This window comes from Pristis pectinata, chromosome 20 (genome assembly GCF_009764475.1).
Source record: "Pristis pectinata isolate sPriPec2 chromosome 20, sPriPec2.1.pri, whole genome shotgun sequence".
NCBI classification, from domain to species: domain Eukaryota; kingdom Metazoa; phylum Chordata; class Chondrichthyes; order Rhinopristiformes; family Pristidae; genus Pristis; species Pristis pectinata.
This window is the reverse complement of record NC_067424.1, coordinates 36,833,911-36,851,974: the sequence shown is the minus strand read 5'-3', so window position 1 is coordinate 36,851,974 and position 18,064 is coordinate 36,833,911. Positions and strand designations below refer to the sequence as shown.

Sequence of the window (18,064 nt, the reverse complement as noted above, 5' to 3'; positions counted from 1 at the left end):
ATCTACACTCTCCCAATACAGTGGAAGTGTTAAATACAGTGTCCTTCAGGCAAACCATGCATAGGCACAGTACGGATTACTTCCATACACTATCACATCATGGACTCCAAGGCCAAGTACCACCTCATGTTAGATGCAGAGAAAAGCTTGCTCTGTGCTCTCCTACAGAGAAGCATCATTGCTGAGATGTTACTAGCTAGGCAGAGGCCATTTCCTCCCACACTCTGGTCTACCCTTAAAACTTTTAAATTTTAGAATCTTAAAATGCAAAGTGTTCACTTTGGAAGCACAATCAAGCAGTATTCTTTAAATGCAGAACAGCTGCAGCACAAAAGGGACTTGTCTTTGGGCACAGAACACAGGTATATAATGTAGCAGGTAATAAGGAAGGCTAATGAAATGTTGGCCCCTTAATGGAGCCTGAATGTAGAGCAGACAATGCAACTGTACAAGTCATTGGTGAAATGACTATAGGAGCACTGTGCATAGTACAAGTCTCCATATCTATGGAACAATGAAGTGTTGGAAGTAGTTCAGATTTACTATACCAATACCTGGAATGGGTGGGTTATTTTAGGAGGAAACGTTGGACAGTCTAGGAATAATACCTGCTAGAGTTTAGAGCCAGGATTTAGCTGAAACACAAGAAATTGAGGGGTTTTGACAGGGTGGATGGGGACAGAGTTTCTTCTGTGAGAGAATCTAGAACTGGTCGGCACAGTTCAGAAAAGAGGCAGACTTTTCTTCCTTTAAAAGTGTGAGTGTCTTTGGAACACTTCCTTAAAGGACGGTAGTAATAAGAGTCTTTGAATACTCAAGGCAGGGATAGATTGGTTTTTAGATAAAGGGGTGAAAGGTTCCAAGGGTTGACGTATGCAGAGCTGCGGTTACAAATCAGATCAGCCATGATCTTATTCAATGGCAATGCAGACCCAAGGGATCAAATGATCTACTCCTGCTCCTAATTCAAATGTTCACACAGCCATGTAGGGTACAGACCAGAAGAGGAAAGCTCCTGTACTTGCTCTCGTCAACTACTGTCAGGAGAGATGGAGTTCAGATTAGACAAAGGGAATCACAGCCATGAATATACTTAATAGTAGAGCATCTCAGTTCCCCTTTGGAGTATTCTTAAGATGCATAAACCTCTGCAAAAGAAAATTCTCATTTTAGTTTTAAGTAATTGACCTACAACCTCGTTTCTGGACTCCCCAGCTCCGTGCCACACAGTTCCAGCAAACAGAGTTCAGTTCTAATCTCCGGTGGTTCTGTGTGGAGTTTTCACCCTCCACCTGTGACCCAGGTGCTCCACTTTCCTCCCACATCTCAAAGACGTGACTACTGCAAACTGAGCTGAGTGTAGGTGGGTAACAGAATAATCCAGGGGAGTTGATGGACACGTGAGACACAATATATTCCACCGAGATAACAAATAAGTGCAGCACAGTAAGTAAAGACTCGCCTTGCAGCACCAGAGACCCGGGTTCAATCCTGACCTCAGGTGCTGTCTGTGCGCAGTTTGCATGTTCTCCCTATGAACGCATGGGCTTCCCCCCCACATTCCAAAGATGTGCAGGTTGGTAGGTTAATAGGCAGCTGTAAATACACCCTAATGAGTGGTAGAATCTGGGTGAGGTGGGGAGAAATGTTGATTAGAATAAAATATGGGGATTGATTGTGTGTGTGTGTGTGTGTGTGTGTGTGTGTGTGTGTGTGTGTGTGTGTGTGTGTGTGTGTGTGTGTGTGTGTGTGTGTGTGTGTGTGTGTGTGTGTGTGTGTGTGGTGGCATGATGGTTGGCATGGACTTGGTAAGCTGAAGGAATCGTTCCCATGCTGTATCCCTCTAAGACTCACTGGGCCAAATTACCTCCTCCTATGTCAAAAGAAAATGTGAGAAAAAATGTAAAGGAAATAGCCTCTTGGCATCGACCCTCTCAATCTATTGTAATGTTGTTTGTATCAATGAGATCACTTGTAATTCTTCTGCTCCAGCTTCCTCAATGAGAGCACAATCCCGTTATTCAATCCTGTAAACCTAAACTGGCTTTGAAGTCAGTGCAGCATATTCTTCAAGTATAGGGGGATATCGGTGTGCTGGTTAGGGAGACACAGAACTAAACATGCACGTATAGCAAGCAATGGTGAAAGGTATATTGGTCTATATTGCCATCTTAGGGAGGTTGGAGTACTCAATGGGCCAAATGGCCTCCTCCTATGCCAAAAGAAAATGGGTTGCAAGCAGTGTTCCAAATGTGTCTTTAAACTCTGTACAATCTCAGCTAGAGTTGCTTTTGTACTCCAACCTCCCTAAAATGACAATATAGACCAATACACCATTTACCTTCCTCATTGCTTGCTCTATATGTTCACTTTCCATGTCCCGTTAACCAGCACACCGAGATCCCTCTATACACAAATGTTTACAAAATTTATCACTATTTAAGAATACCACACTTTCTGTCAAAGTACACAACCTCACATTTTCTCCACATTATAGTCCGTTATCTCTCATTCACTTTCTTATCTGTTCGAGATAGATAAGAGAATAAAGTTTCCTCTAATACAGCCTATTAAACACACTCAGTGGCTGCACCTCAGATGCAATGCAAGGCATGACTCCCTCCACATGGTTCAAACACCTCAGAGGCAGACACGACATATGACAGAGAAGCATGTCCATTATTCAATTCCATCCAGTTTGTCCCAGACTGACTACAGAAAGGTTAGCTAGAGTAAATCTTCTGCTACTCTTAATCATCCCTAGGCATCAAGAGCATTGGTTAAATGCTCCAGGTATCCATGGGACAGCAAGGGAAGATCTTAATGCAGAAAGAAGCCTTCCTTTCACTGTTGCATCAAATATTCCTTGGGCAAGTACCTGGGCTCCAGTCAGAGGATGTCGTCCTCTACAAGTTTTTAGATCACTCTCCAAGGCACACAGATATAAATGACCCCCACACTTCTCAATACAACACTCTCATGGAAGTTGCAGCATGGGTTAGACAAAGTGAAGTTCTTTCAACACCACTTAGATAAAGACTTGGGGCCATGTATGAGTTTGATACAGAGTAATGCTCTCTCTATACTGTCCGTCAAACCTTAAAGGACATCAGCAGCACTGGTTACATGCAAAGCAAAATCCATTCTGCACAAGGTTTCCTCAGCAGTACTCCATCACTTAACTTGCTATGAAGTCCATCAAACACTACCAGGGAAGATACAGCCTGGCTTAAGTACAACGTAAAGCTCCATCTGTATTATCCATCAATGAGTTCCCTCGACGGTATGGGTTAGCCAATAAAACCACTTACACTGAATATTGTTAGAGCAAGAATGGCCTATGCTAAATATGGAGAAATAAAACTTTCAGTCAATACACCCCAAGCATGGAAAGCACATGTTCAATACAACAGAAAGCACCCTTGATACTTTCCAATCAAGCGCTGTCCACTCCAAGTCTGCGAACGTTAGATAGCAATAAACCTGTCCAGATTCACAATACACCAACAACCAATACACCAACAATGCAGGTATGATATAGGTTAGATATGAAGATACTTCAATCAGACAATCCCATTGTAGGAACTGCATTAGAATTACATCTGGTCCACATTTTCCCATCAACTATTCAGAACATTGAGTCCCTTTCTCTGGCTCCCCCCACCCCCCCACCCAGCCAGCAAATCATCTTTCTTACCTCATTACTTTTGAAAGCCACAGCTGAGTCTTCTTCCAACATCTTTGAAGCAGTAAATTCCAAATCGTATCTACTTGCTGCATGAAACTCTCACAGGTCACAGCCAATAGCAACCTCCCTTTATTGAGTTATACAGCCTGGAAACAGGCCCTTTGGCCCAACTTGTCCATGCTGACCAAGATGCCTATCTAATTCCATTTGACTGCGTTTGGTCCATATCTCTCTAAACCTTTCCTATCCACAAACCTGTCTAAATGTATTTAAAATGTTCTAATTGTACCTGCCTCTACCACTTCCTCTGGCAGCTTGTTCTATATACCCACCACCCTCTGTGTGAAAAACTTGCCTGTCAGATCCCCTTTAAATCTTTCCACTCTCACCTTACACCTATGCCCTCTAGTTTTAGACTCCCCTAACCTTGGAAAAAAACTATGACTACATAGCCTGTCATAATTTTATAAATCTCTATAATGTCACCCCTTATGGCATGGCTTTAAGGTTATGGGTGGGAGGTTCAGGGGGAGGTTTTTCACCCAGAGAGTGGTTGGTGCGTGGAATGCACTGCCTGGGGTGGTGGTGGAGGCAGATACATTGGACAGGTTCAAGAGCTTGTTGGATAGGCATATGGAGGAGTGTGGGATGGGGGGATATGCGGGAGGAAGGGGTTAGGTAGTGTGAGGGTGGTTTGATGGACGGCACAACATGGTGGGCCGAAGGGCCTGTTTTGTGCTGTATGGTTCTATGGTTTAGCCTCCTTTGCTCCAGGGAAAACAGCCTTAGCCTATCCAGTCTCTCCTTGCAACTCAAGCCTCCAGTCCAGGCAACATTCCTGGGAATTTTTTCTGCACCCTCTCTTGCTTAATCACATCCTTCCTGTAGCACGGTAACCAGAAGTGCACACAATATTCCAAGTGTGGCTTAATTAACAATTTGTACAACTATAATATTATGTCCCAACTGCTATATTCAATGCCTCAGCTAATGAAGGCAAGCATACCTGTGTCATCACTTTTAGGGACCTATGTACATGTTCCCCAAGATATTGCTGTTCAATTACTCTCTCCAAGGCCCTGCTGTTCACAGTGTATGTCCTGGTCTGGTTTAATTTCCCTAAATGCATCACTTCACACTTGTCTGAGCTAAATTCCATCAACCATTTCCTTGCCCACTTTTCCAGCTGATCTTGATCCTGTTGTAAACATACACAAACTTCTTCACTGTCCACCACATCACCAACTTTGGTGTCATCTGCAAACTTACTAATCATGCCACCTACATTCTCATCCAAATGGTTGAGTCGTGTCGTAACAACAACCTCGCACTCAACGTCAGCAAGACCAAGGAATTGATTGTGGACTTCAGGAAGTGGAGGTCGGGAGAACACACACCAGTCCTCATTGAGGGATCAGCGGTAGGAAGGGTGAGCAGCTTTAAGTTCCTGGGTGTCAACACTTCAGAGGATTTATCCTGGGCCTAACACAGTGATGCAATCACAAAGAAGGCACGCCAGCAGCTCTACTTCATTAGGAGTCTGAGGAGATTTGGTATGTCACCAAAGACTCTTGCAAATTTCTACAAATTTATAGTGGAGAGCATTCTGACTGGTTGCATCACCACCTGATATGGAGGCTCCAATGTGCAGGATCAAGAGAGGCTGCAGAGGGTTGTAGACTAAAAGCTAGCTCCATCACGGGCACAACCCTACCTGCCATCGAGAACATCTTCAAGAGGCAGTGCCTCAAGAAGGCAGCATCCAATACTAAGGACCCTCACCACCCAGAACATGCCCCCTTCATGTTACTACTATCAGGAAGGTGGTACAGGAGCCTGAAGATCCACACTGAACACTTCAGGAACAGCTTCTTCACCTCTGCCATCAGATTTCTGAACAGTCCACAAACCCATGAACACTGCCACATTATTTCTCTTTTGCACTAATTATTTTTGTAACTTATAGTAATCTTTAGGTCTCGTGTCCTGCACTGTACTGCTGTTGCAAAACAACAAATTTCACCACGTACGTCAGTGATAATAAACCTGATTCTGATTCAAATCTGACGAACAGTAAAGGACCCAGGACTGATCCCTGTGACACACCACTGGTCACAAGTCTCCAATCCCTTCACTACCATCCTGAGTCCCATCACCAAGCAGATTTTGTATCCAATTTGCTTTCTCATCCTGGAACACACGTGATCTAACGTCCTGGACTAGCCTACCATGTGGGACCTTGTCAAAGGCCTTGCTAAAGTCCATGTAGACAATGTCCACCGCCCTGCCCTCGTCAATCCTCTTGGGCACCTCCACAAACATCTCAAATTCACGAGTCATGGTCTCAGAAGAACAAACCCATGCTGACTATCCCAAATCAGTCCTCATCTTTCCAAATGCAAATAAATCTTGTTCCTCAGAACCCCTTGCAGCAACTCTCCCACCCATGATGTCATGCTCACAGGCCTGCAGTTCCCTGGCTTGTCCTTGTAGCCCTTTTTAAATAAAGGCAAAACATTAGCCATCCGCTACTCTTCCTGTATCGCACCCTTGGCCAACAAAGATGCAAAAATCTCTGCCAGGGCCCCAGCAACCTCCTCCCTTGCTTCCGACAGCAGTCAAGGATACACCTGGACAGGTCCCAGGCCACCATCATTCCATCATTGTGCACTTCAAAATCACCAACACCACCTCCTTCATACAGCCAACATGCTTCAGGAGATTGCGCTCTTCACTGAACTCAACAGCTTCCATGTCTTTCTCTGTCCTTTACTCAGTCCATCAGGGATAGGCCAGAGTCGGTAGTTAACATAGGAAAAAGCCATGAAGCTACGCTCAAGCTACCCACACCTTATTTCCAGCACTTCCCTCCTTTGCTTTCAAGCTAGGTTTAAGCCAAGTCCAAGGAGCAATTGCCAGACTTCACATTAGCACTTCATTTAACCTTTTTTTACCCAGTGACATTTTCCATCCTAAGTTAAGGCTTGGGCAGGAATTTTCACCTTCTAGTGTCCACTTAAGATGACAAGCATACTCCAAACTTATCTGTAAACCACGTGATCTGAATTCAGCAGCAAACTTTCCTGTTATTCAGGATGAGATCATTTGGCCATCTCTGCTGACAATCTTTTCTGATTGGCACTGGACCATGCCTGGACTAAAATGAATTGTTCACACTGCTTGCCATTACCTGGATGATCAGGTGACTGCAGTCTGCACACTACCTGAAAGGTTGAGGTCAGCAAGGACGACATTGGTGAGAAATCCATGTATGTCGAACTGTATCCGCCCGTTCTTCACACTGTCGGTAATGACACTCTTCACAGAACCCAGCGCCAGCATGCAAGCCTCGTGAATTTTCCACCTGCCACACAAAAAAAATCAAAGTCACTCGCTGGGCGGGGCACACATCAGCAGAACATACTCACTGGAGCTACACTGTCACTTCCTACAGTTCATCCAGTGTCAACATCAGGGGCAAACAACCAGCTCACTGCTGCCATCTCCTAGCTAGCTGTTAATAGATCACGCTTGGGAGAGGACAAATTCAGATGTAACAGGGCGAGAACTGGCAGTTGCCTGCTTTCCCTTGCCCAGTAACACAAATAAAAATCACTAAAAAGGCAAAAAAAAATTCCTACTCCTCCAAACTGTGATGTAAAAATTAACCGGAGCAGAAGGATTAGTATACATGACCCAAGTAAGCAATCTTTGTGCTAAAACCTAGAATAGAATTTTAGTTTAGTCTAACAGTGGGTGATCATTTATCTTTTACTAATCATAACATGATCGAGTTTGGTTGCTTTTGACAGGCAGAAACAAAACAGCTAGTTAGAGTTAGATTTAGGTGAGGATTAATGGAATTAGAAATCGCACATATCTATTAAGATGACAAGGGTAAATTCAAAAGTACAACAGGGATTTACAGAAAGCAGTCTGGTTGGGGAATTTCAACACCTGTTCCTAAACTTCCTAATCTGTCGAAATTACTGGAAAGATAACCAACATCAGCATCACTCTCAGGCCAACATCCCCAGCGTTCAGACCCTAGTTACTTTCTCATTGGGGTTGGCCGAGTCAGTTGCATGCCCAAAACATAAACCCTGAAACAGAGACGCTATTCCCAATTCTGTTAAAAGGTAGAGATTACTAGGCAGGTAGAGAAAAACATTCAAGGATGTGCTTAGAGCTTCTTTGAAGAAATACGGCATCTGCACTGACTCCAGGGAATCGCAGCCCTACGACTGCTCTAAGCGGAGAAGGATCATTCAGGATTATGAGAACCTTTAAACCATGCACCAGGCGCACAGAGATACCATATGGAAAGTGTGCACCACCTCACAAACTACCTACCTATCCACCCCACCCATCAGCAACTTTCTGCACCATCTGTGGAAGAGTCTGCACCTCCCACACTGGCCTCGACGGCCACCTCAGAACGCACTAAACTGGACTGGAAGCAAGTCATGCTCAACCTTGAGGGACTATCCAAGGAGAGAAGTACCAGTGAATCAATAAAGTAGTGTAGAAGAGAATTACTATGAGGTGGGAAGCATGCCAGGTATAGCCAAACATATCTGAAAAATCAGATGTCAACCTGGTAAAACTCCAACACAAAACTGTGTGTGTTCTGAACAGTAGAAGCAACATGTAACAAAAGTTAAACAACTCTGAAACCCACTTCAGGTTAAAGTTCTAGAGTCCTGCCATATCTGGTCATGAAAGATGGGGACAATTAAACAGTTCACATGGATGGAGACTGGGACATGAATGCAAAAAGATTTAAACAAAACCTCCACAACCATTTTCAGCCAGAAGTATGTAGTTGTTTGTCCACCTGATGACCTCCTGATGTCCCCATCACCACAGAAGCTAGGCTGCAGTCAATTTGAAGACCACCACATGAAAATACAGTACTCCCTCCAAGACCATCCTGGCTGCAGTGCTGAAGGCTTTCACTCCAGAACATCTAACCAAGCTGAAAATATGACAGATGCTGGAACTATGACACAAAATCAGAAAACACTAGAAACACTGGGGTCAGGCAGCATCTCTCTTTGACCTGAAGCGTTAGCTGTTTCTCTTTCCACATACGCTGACCGACTTGCTGACTGCTTCCAGTAGTTTTGGTTTTTGTTTCTTCTAACAGTTGTCGTAGTAGTTCCGAAACTGCCATTACAATGTGGAAAACTGCCCAGCAACACAGCAAAAAGCAGAATAAACTAATCTGGCCATATAATGCCGCATCAGTTCTGATGAAGAATCTTTGTCCTGCAACATTAACTGTCTCTCTCTCCATAGATACTGCCTGACCTCCTGTTTTTCCAGCATTTTTTGTTTTTATTGTAGATTTCTAGCATCTCCAGGTTTTGTTTTGATTTACATTCACCATCTTATATTGTCAATAACCTTCCCCATCATGAAGTTACGAAAGGGGATGTTTGCTAATAACGGAACATTGTTCAATCTCACATGACCTGGATAACATTCAGGCCTGGCTTACCATAATGCAGTTTGTATTTTTGCTTCAGATTTCCAGCACCTGCTGTATTATGCTTTGCCATATTATGTGCCATACAAATGCTATCACCAACAGATCATCTTTCCTTAATGTTCAAAAGCATCATCCTCCTTAAATCTCACACCCACATCCTGGAGAATTATCATGATCCTAAATGTTCACTGGGTAGCAATGTAAAACTGCATCTAAAGGGAGGTCAAGGGCTGGGTATCCTGCTGAGTCACCCAACTCCCCAAAAACTTTCTACCACCTACAAGGCACAGGTCCAGATCCAAAAATACTCAAGCAACTCAACACCATTCAGGACAAACAGGCACTTGCTTAGGATCCTGTACACCACCTTAATATTTGCAATTGGCAGAATGTGACCTATAGTGCCTTGCAGGGATCTGTGATGGGACTACAACTATTAAAAGAATTTAACACTCAGAAAATGGAATGGAACTTCATATCCATATTTACCAATAACACAGAGGTGACATCATTAGTGTAGATGGAAGCAGAACATTACAATGGGCTGTGAATGGACAAAACTGTGGCAAATGAATTTCAATGCAAGTAAATCCATTTTGGAGCTAAAAGAACAGAATACTTTCTAAATCCTGGAAATCCAGGAGTAACTTAGAGTGAAAAGTGACCAGGGGCCCATGTAAATGGATTATCAAAATGAAATGGATAAGTACATAAAGAATCCGAGTACAACATGCTAGCCTTTATACCTCAAGGGCTAGAAAACAGCAGGAGCAATGTTATAGTGCAACTAGAATGTTGTCTTGGAGTATTATGCTCAGTCTGGAAACCACACAGTAGTAAAAGAAAAAGTAGACTGAGGGTAGTACAGGTGGATTTATCAAAATGGTACCTGGAATCCATAAGGAATTACATAAATGAGGTTAAAGTGCAATTTGATGAAAGCTTTCCAGTCAAACTATATGACAGAGAAACTATTTCTGTTTAAAAAAGTTACATTTATGCAGCAGTTTTCTAGAGCTCATGTATTTAAGAGCTAATTAAATACTTTTGTTTTATAGTTACTACTGTGATGCAAACATTGCAGTAGTCAGTTTTCACACAAGTTCCAAACATTATTGCCATCACAACCATATAATTGGTCTAGTAACACTGAGATGAACATTTTCCAGAACATCATGGGTAACTCTCCTGCCCACTTTAGAAACAGTGCAGTAAGATCTTTTACATCCACCCAAAGAACCTGCCATCAAAAATACAGCAGATGTACTTAGTCAGCTTAGACGTACTTACTTATTACCACACAGAAGGGAGGCCATTTGGCCCATTGGTTCCATGCTGGCTCCCAGCAAAGGACTCCCATTAACTAATCCCCCCATTTCCTCGTAGCCTGACAACTTATTCTCTTTCACATGCCTGTCAGCTCCCCTTTGATTCTTTTAACCCCTGGGCACAATGTTACAATAGCCAATTAACCTACCAACAAGATACTGGGGAGGAAACCATAGCACCCAGAAGAAACCCATCCTGTCACAGGAAGAACATGCAAACTCCACATAGAAAACACCCAAGGTCAGGATCGATCCCGGATCCCTGAGACAGTCAAGCAGCATCACCTGATGCACCATCATGGCCTACTGAACCTGCTGATCCAAAGGCATGGGTGCTACCAAATAAGCCAGCACCGTTGGTTGGGGAATCGAGAGCGAAACACCACAGCTTAAAGATAGTTAGATTCAGTCCTTTCAGAGATGAAGTAGGAAACACTGCACATATTCAGGATAATATTAGGTCAATTTTTAAACCTGAGATTAGATTTTCATCAACCATGAGTATTAAAGAGATATGCTTCAAAGATCAGTTGGGTTCATAGGGAAGGATCTCAGTTCAGCCTCAATTAAGCAGCTTCTCAGGAACAAATGACCTGTGTGTGTACTTAGAAAACATATCAGTCCACTAATTATCAGATCTCACCTCATGAAGGCAAGACCTCTGGTCTGGCTACTGCGTTAGTGACAGTATAGAATTCTCTTACCAGTGAACATTCCCATCACGCTTGGCCTGCTCAGCTTCCTGCAGATGCTTAGTTGCAGCTGCTGCTAAGGCAATGGCACTTTCATTCTGAAAGTCACTTACAACAGCCTGGAATGGGAAAATGAGAAAGGACTATTAGCTCTTCTGGAAGACATGGGTTTTCAAGAGAGAAAGTAGGGTTAAAGGAATACTTCACCAATGTGCTGGTTGCTGATACAGGCTGTAGTTGAATAGACTAAAGGGTAACTATTGTGAGGAAGCGGGAATCAGCAGGGAAGGAGCTGGAGGTGAGACCATATCTTCTATATCCCAGGGACAGGAACGGTTAGGCCCATGATGTACAAACTAGAGTATAAACACTGAAGCTGGCCCTCAGCAATGTGCTACCCTATCTGCCACCTGCTGCTGGAGACAGTGAAAGGAAAACAGGGATTGGATCCATACCAAAAATAACTGGAGGTGGCGAATTTAGAACTGGTTGTTAGTTCAGTGATCCACAACTCTTTTTTGTGAGAAGGGCCAGACCGATAGCCCAAAACATTTCCTATGCAAATGCAAAAACCTCAGACGTCCTGAGAAGACTTTGCTTCTGCCAACCCAACTGCTCTATTCTTGGATTTCTTGTGGAGTCCTGTGGTTGCCAACATCCTGCAGTTGCACAGCGATCTTGCAGGATATCTGGATGCTAGACCCTTACCAGATTACAACTGGTGCACATACAGCAGCTCCATTCATGTTGCTACTTCTGCTTCAGTAGCCCTCAGAAGTGCTTAGGGTTATCAATTTGGCCCTTCCTACACAAAACAGTTGTGGATCACTCAACCATGGCAGTTAGCTCCAATTACTTTTTATTTGGATCATATCCCATGTTCATTTAATTTGCTCTTTCATTTAAACCTCCATTATGATAACTGCAGCCTTAGAATCTACTAGTGACAGTAAACAGTTCAAGAGCATCAGTGGGCATTAGTCAGGTTCCCCTAAAGGCCGTGCTGTTATTACAACATGTTAACAGAGGAACTCTCACAATACAGCTGGTGTGTTATTTCAGCAGACGGGTTGAAATGGACTGTTTAGCATTTCAGTGACTCAACACCTCTCCACATGCTAATAACTATCCTCCCAAGGTTCTCTGCTCCACCTGCATCTGATCATAACCCCTGCCCTCACCAGCAGGAGATCCTGAGCTGAGATTCGCACTGAATACGAAAAGGTGTCGTCATCTTCATCCTCCACAAACTGATGTGGGTTTCCTGTCCAGACCTTAATCTGCAGAAAAAGAAAACCAGATGAATGGACTCGTGGACAAGATTAATGAACATCACATACAAAGATCCTTGCAAAAGGACCAAAACCAATTAACGTAGCTAGTCCAGGCAAAGTATGTTATTCTAACTACTTGTGGCCCATCCTGTTAATCAAGGGTAGCATATGTTCAGTAATTGATCACATCTTATCATGTACGAGTCTTATTACAGGAACTGCAGTGATGGCCTGTAACATCACAGAGAAAAGGACATGTTACCGTTGCTGCTTGGAACTGATGAGTTCCTGCCATGGAGAGTGGCTGCACACAGAGTACCTGAAACAAAGTGCTGCTTCAACAGGAACTTGAGTATGGGAATGAGTTACAGTGGGTGGAGGACGTGGAGTTTTGGATTTCCAATACTTGTAATGGTTCAGGCAGAAAGTATTTAAATTTGATCTAGCACTTAGTGGAAGCTATAATGCCAAAACTTACAAAAGACCTGTAATTAGATCAACACAGTATGGAATATTTAACTTTAAGTTGATAAACTAGTTATAAAAAGCTAGATATCAAATAGCTAGAAACCTAAGCTACTTAAATATGTAAACCAAGTTTAGATCAGGATGGCAGGGCAGATGTGGTAGGAAGAACAGAAACGTGGATTATTTAAGTGGTGTGAGGCTATTGAATACTGGTGTACTGAGATCTGGGCATCCTTTTACAAGTTAGCATGCAGTTGCAGCAAGTAATTTGGAAAGCTAATGGAATGTTGATCCTTATTGCAAAAGGGATGAAATACAAACAAAATGGAGAAGTTTTGTTATAATGCTACACCTGGATTACTGCATAAATTTTAGTTTCATTTAAGCAATGATATACAGACTTTGAAACCAGTACACAGAAGGCTCACTGGTTTGACTAAAGGGTTGGCTTTAAATGAAAGATTGAGCCTTTACTCTCTGCAGTTTAGAAGAATGAGAGATGATCTTATTAAAACATATGGTTCTGAGGGTGGTTAACAAGACACGTGCTGAAAGGATGTTTCCAATGGTTTGGGAACCTACAACTAAAGCAGCATAGTCGAAGGATAAAGTGTTGCTCATTTCTTCCCCCATACAATGTTCTACCCTTGAAAGCTGCAGATGTAAAGTTATGTAGAACCCTAAACAACCAGATGGATTTTTGGATTTTCGGGGAAATCAAGGTTATGGGTTTCAGCAGGAAAGCAGAACTAAGATCAAAGGTCAGTTCAAGTCTCACTGTATAGCAGAGAAGGCTCAAAGGGTCATATAGCCTACATAACTGATTCCTAACATTGTAATAAAAAGGAAAGGACAAGCCATAAGAATTGCACTGTTACGGGCAACTCTGCATTAAGGGGAAAGGCATCCAAAAAGAAAGTACTTTTCACACCATTAGAAATATACCCATCTACATTCACTTGCTGTACAGCTTTTAAACTCATTAGCATTGCACCCCTGTGACTGACTATTTAACCTTCTCAATCAAATGAGTTCCCCCAGTGCAACACAAGTTGCATTTTGAGATGGCCTGGGCTGTTTCCAAATGGTGGACTCTGGAGGAAAAGCAATGTTTGCTAAAAATGTTATGACCTCCAGGGAGGATCAATCACATCAAAATAATTAGGATAAGGTAATGAACAAAACAAATCGACAAAAATTAGCAGATGACACATCGAGGCCCACAGTGTCCTTATGTTGCAGCAAGACTAGTGATTTATATATTCGGGAATGGATCAGTGAACACTTGATATCATCTCCAACCCCAAAGATTACCTGGCTTTACAGATTGCAATACAAAAGGTGAAGTCTCACCTGTTCTTCAGTAATCTGCATGTACAAGATGATGTAGTAAATCAACTCAGGCAGGGCCTTCTTCACAGTGCTCTTAAACTTCCTGTTCTCCAGTAGCGTATGCACAAACTCAAAAACATTGAACACCAAATTCTCAAACCCCAGCACCTCACCTTGAAAGGAAAAACAAAGAATCAATCAACATGTTTCATCAACAGGAATTCGGATAAGACTCTGCAGCTGGAAGTACAATTGCCAACGAAACCACCATCAACATTGCTATTTATCAGGAGGCAAGAGATTATGCATTATATGGGCCAGCAAGAGTGATGACAAATTCAGCCATGCCCCTAAACACCACACCAAACCCCAACAAGGTGGCACGGCAACACACTAAACTGTCTACTATACCTCCAACCCATTCAATACCAACTCTTATTCATCTCCACCCCTCCAACTCAGTCATTCTTCTTTTACACTGAGATTATTTTTTCTACTCCCCTCAGCTCCAGTCATGAACTCAGAAATAAAGATGTCACAATTCAGATCGGAGACCAGTTGACACAACCAGTCTGCATCAACCTTTACTCTCATGAGCCATAGTTCTAATTATATTCTCCCAGCCTGTTCCATATTCCTTCATCTTCAAGCGGTTCTGAGATAAAATGTGTACTCAGCTTCTGTCTTAACCCTCAAACCTGGAAGCAGTCTTGACACAAAGAAGTTTCTACTGCACTGGTGTAAATCTCTTGGATTTGATCTGGAATCTACAATCATCAAGTCTAACTTCAAGGTTGATTTTCTCAATTTAACAAGTAACAATTTTCAAGCATTCAATTTAGGACAGAAATGCAGTGGTCGCACTTACCATCCGAATCTACTGGATCATCCACCTCTTCCATATAATTCACCTCTGTCCTTACGTAAGTGTCATAACGTTAAGGGAAACAGCAAAAGTTTAACTACATCAATCTTCGACAACCTTAGTATCATGGACACAATAGAGAAAAACACTGACATTTGTGAACCTCATCAGGGCACCAATGTTTCTTGTTCAGTACTCAGCAAGTTACCTGGAATGATCACCACAGTAATAGGATTCTGGGGGTGTCCCATTTGGCAATCATCAGTAATTCCATGTGTCAACAGGTCACATTCAAACAACTTGTACACCTTTACAGAAACAGACAAGACAATAAACCAGAAGGGAAAAAAAGAATACTTAGTTTTTAAAAAAAAAAGCAAGAAAAAGAGAAAGATGAAAACAAAACTGAAATAATTAAATTCTACCTATCCTAAATTCAATTCCTTCAGGAGGCCAGAAACTGACCCAACCCAAAATTCAAGAATGCCAAAAGCTACAGTCCCAAACACACGCGAGTCAAGTTCGCACAATCTGTTTAGGACAGCTGCTCCCAAAAGCTGGCATCTCACACTACTCTGGGGAGGCAGCTGATGTCTCAGTTATAAAATATATTTGCAAGGTCATCCAGAGGCTACACAAGCATCAGGCCTGTGAGAAAGGTGACCAAATAAAGGCAAAAGGACCACCCCATACCAAAAGTACCACAGTACAAGATCAAACATGGTGAATATTTAAAATGCAGTTGTGATTCAAGATCACTAAACTAGGTATTCTTACATACTTCAGTTCAAAGTCAGAAGCTCAAGGGTCTTCCACTAAATTTAAACTATGATTAAGCATGTACAAAATAAAAACTCTGCCCCTACAGCTTGCTTGGCACATTGACTATTGATTAGGAATCGTTTGAATTAGCACTGAGATGAATGAAAGATAAAAACAAAAAAATGCTGAAAAGATGGAGAGGGAAAAAGTTAACGTTTCATCAGTACCAAGTGAAGGATATGTGGCCACACTATCAGTTAGAGTATTCCAAACAATTGGTAGGACCTGTTGCATTGACGAGACCATGTGCTTTGGAAAATTCTTAACCAGAGCTGTCACTGCCTGTAAAAATAGAGAGAACCAGGAGATGTCAAGAATATCAATACCTATTATGTTCACCAAATCAAAATTCAGATCATGGTCACCACCAAACATAATACAGTAAATAAAGAGGAGTCAAGGTCATCACTTTATGCAACACACATCAAGTCTAGAGAACTGATCTGTCACCAAAACATTACCAAATGTCAGACAATCAGGAACAAGAGCCAGTGCCGTCACTGCCTACAGCAAGCGGGGTCAACAATATCACCGTCTGACAGAATCTGGCCCTACACTGTCTACTACAGAACCAAAAGTCAGGGTTGATACCCTTTACAACAAAGGAGCCAGGACTGTCACTCTCTAATAGAATCAGGCACTAAGTGTCAGGGCCATCACTGCTTACACCAGAATCAGGTCTAGTGGTCAGGGCAAAGCTGTCTAGAACAGCATCAAGGCCATCACTATCTACAACATAACCAGGAGACAGGACCACCACTGTTTGCAACAGCAGGTTCATGGCCTTCTCTGTCCTTCAGCTCTGAACCAGATCCAAGGGTCAGGGCAGTTACTGTCCACAACTGAACAAGAAGTTAGGGCCAACACCATCTGCAACAAAGTAGGAGCAATCGATAGCCCATGACACATTCAGGAAAAAGGATCAAGAGCCTTCACTGACTAGTATCAGAGCTCAGAACCATCAATAGGATCAGAACTGGGGGTTACAGCTGTCACCATCTACAAGGAGCAGGGGTCAAGCCACTGCCTGTAATACCAAGAGTCAGGGTGACCGCTCCAGATTCTTATGCAGGCAACTGTGGCTGAGATCATATCGAAATTCTCCAATACTACCACATGTAGTTATGAATAACAGGAGGATGAGGCTCCAAGAACATCCCCATCCTCAACTGTATCAGTGTGCAGCAGGCAAGTGCCAGAGACAAGGATGAAGTTTTCACGAGCAGGTTCAGCCGGAATTGCCAACTGGATGATCCACCTCAGCTTCTTCCTGAGATCCTCACCAAGAAGGAAGCCAGTCTCCAGTCATTTCAATTCACTCCGCTGGAAATTTGGAAACAGCTGAGATCACAGGTTACAGCAAACGCTACAGAACCAGACAACTGCCTATCCATGGTAATGTAGGACTTGAGATTGAGGCTGACTTGTTTCTGCTCCAGTTTTGTGGGCCCCAAGATGGCTAACAAGGACCGTGTGAAAACAGCAAACTCTTACACGGATGGGACAGGAAGAGCTTAACAAGAGCAGATTCCAGGGGATATTTATGTGGTGGTGTGCTACTTCTGCAGGGGTTCTGTGTAGTCCTGATGCACGGCCTCAAGATTCTCAATCCCATACCAAAAGTTCCTCCTCCACTTGAGTGGTTGTGGGACAGGAGTCCTTGGGGATGGTGCAGTTTGGAACAAAGCTGCCCACTTCAATAGCTCCACATTAACCACCCTAAATGTTTATTCCTCCACCACTGGTGCACAATGGCTATAGTATGGATCATCTACAAAACACGTTACAAATACTCCCTCTGGCTATTCTGACAGCACCCCATAAACCCACCAATATCTGGGGCAGCTGGTGCATGGGAAAACCACTATCTGCAGAGTACCCCTCATGTCACGCACCATTCTGATGTGGAAATATATCAGTCGTCCTTCGTTGTTGCTGAATCAAATCCTGTAACTCCCTATCCTGCAGCACAGCGGGAGTGCCATCACCAGAAGGTCTGCAGCAATTCAAGAAGACAACTCACCATCCCATCTTCTCAGGAGGAATTAGGTACAGCAGTAAATGGTGACTTTGCAGGAATACACAGATCGCAAAAATGAAT

General features: G+C 43.0%; 1 protein-coding gene across 1 annotated transcript in view; it reads right to left on the bottom strand.

Annotated features, from left to right (window-relative positions):
• ipo9 (importin 9) overlaps positions 1–18,064 on the bottom strand; it is a 51,099-nt gene that overhangs the window by 16,738 nt on the left and 16,297 nt on the right. The window contains 6 exon segments of the mRNA XM_052035040.1: positions 6,913–7,052; positions 11,215–11,321; positions 12,384–12,482; positions 14,298–14,449; positions 15,145–15,206; positions 16,148–16,245. Of these exon segments, the coding sequence (XP_051891000.1) occupies positions 6,913–7,052; positions 11,215–11,321; positions 12,384–12,482; positions 14,298–14,449; positions 15,145–15,206; positions 16,148–16,245 (658 nt within the window).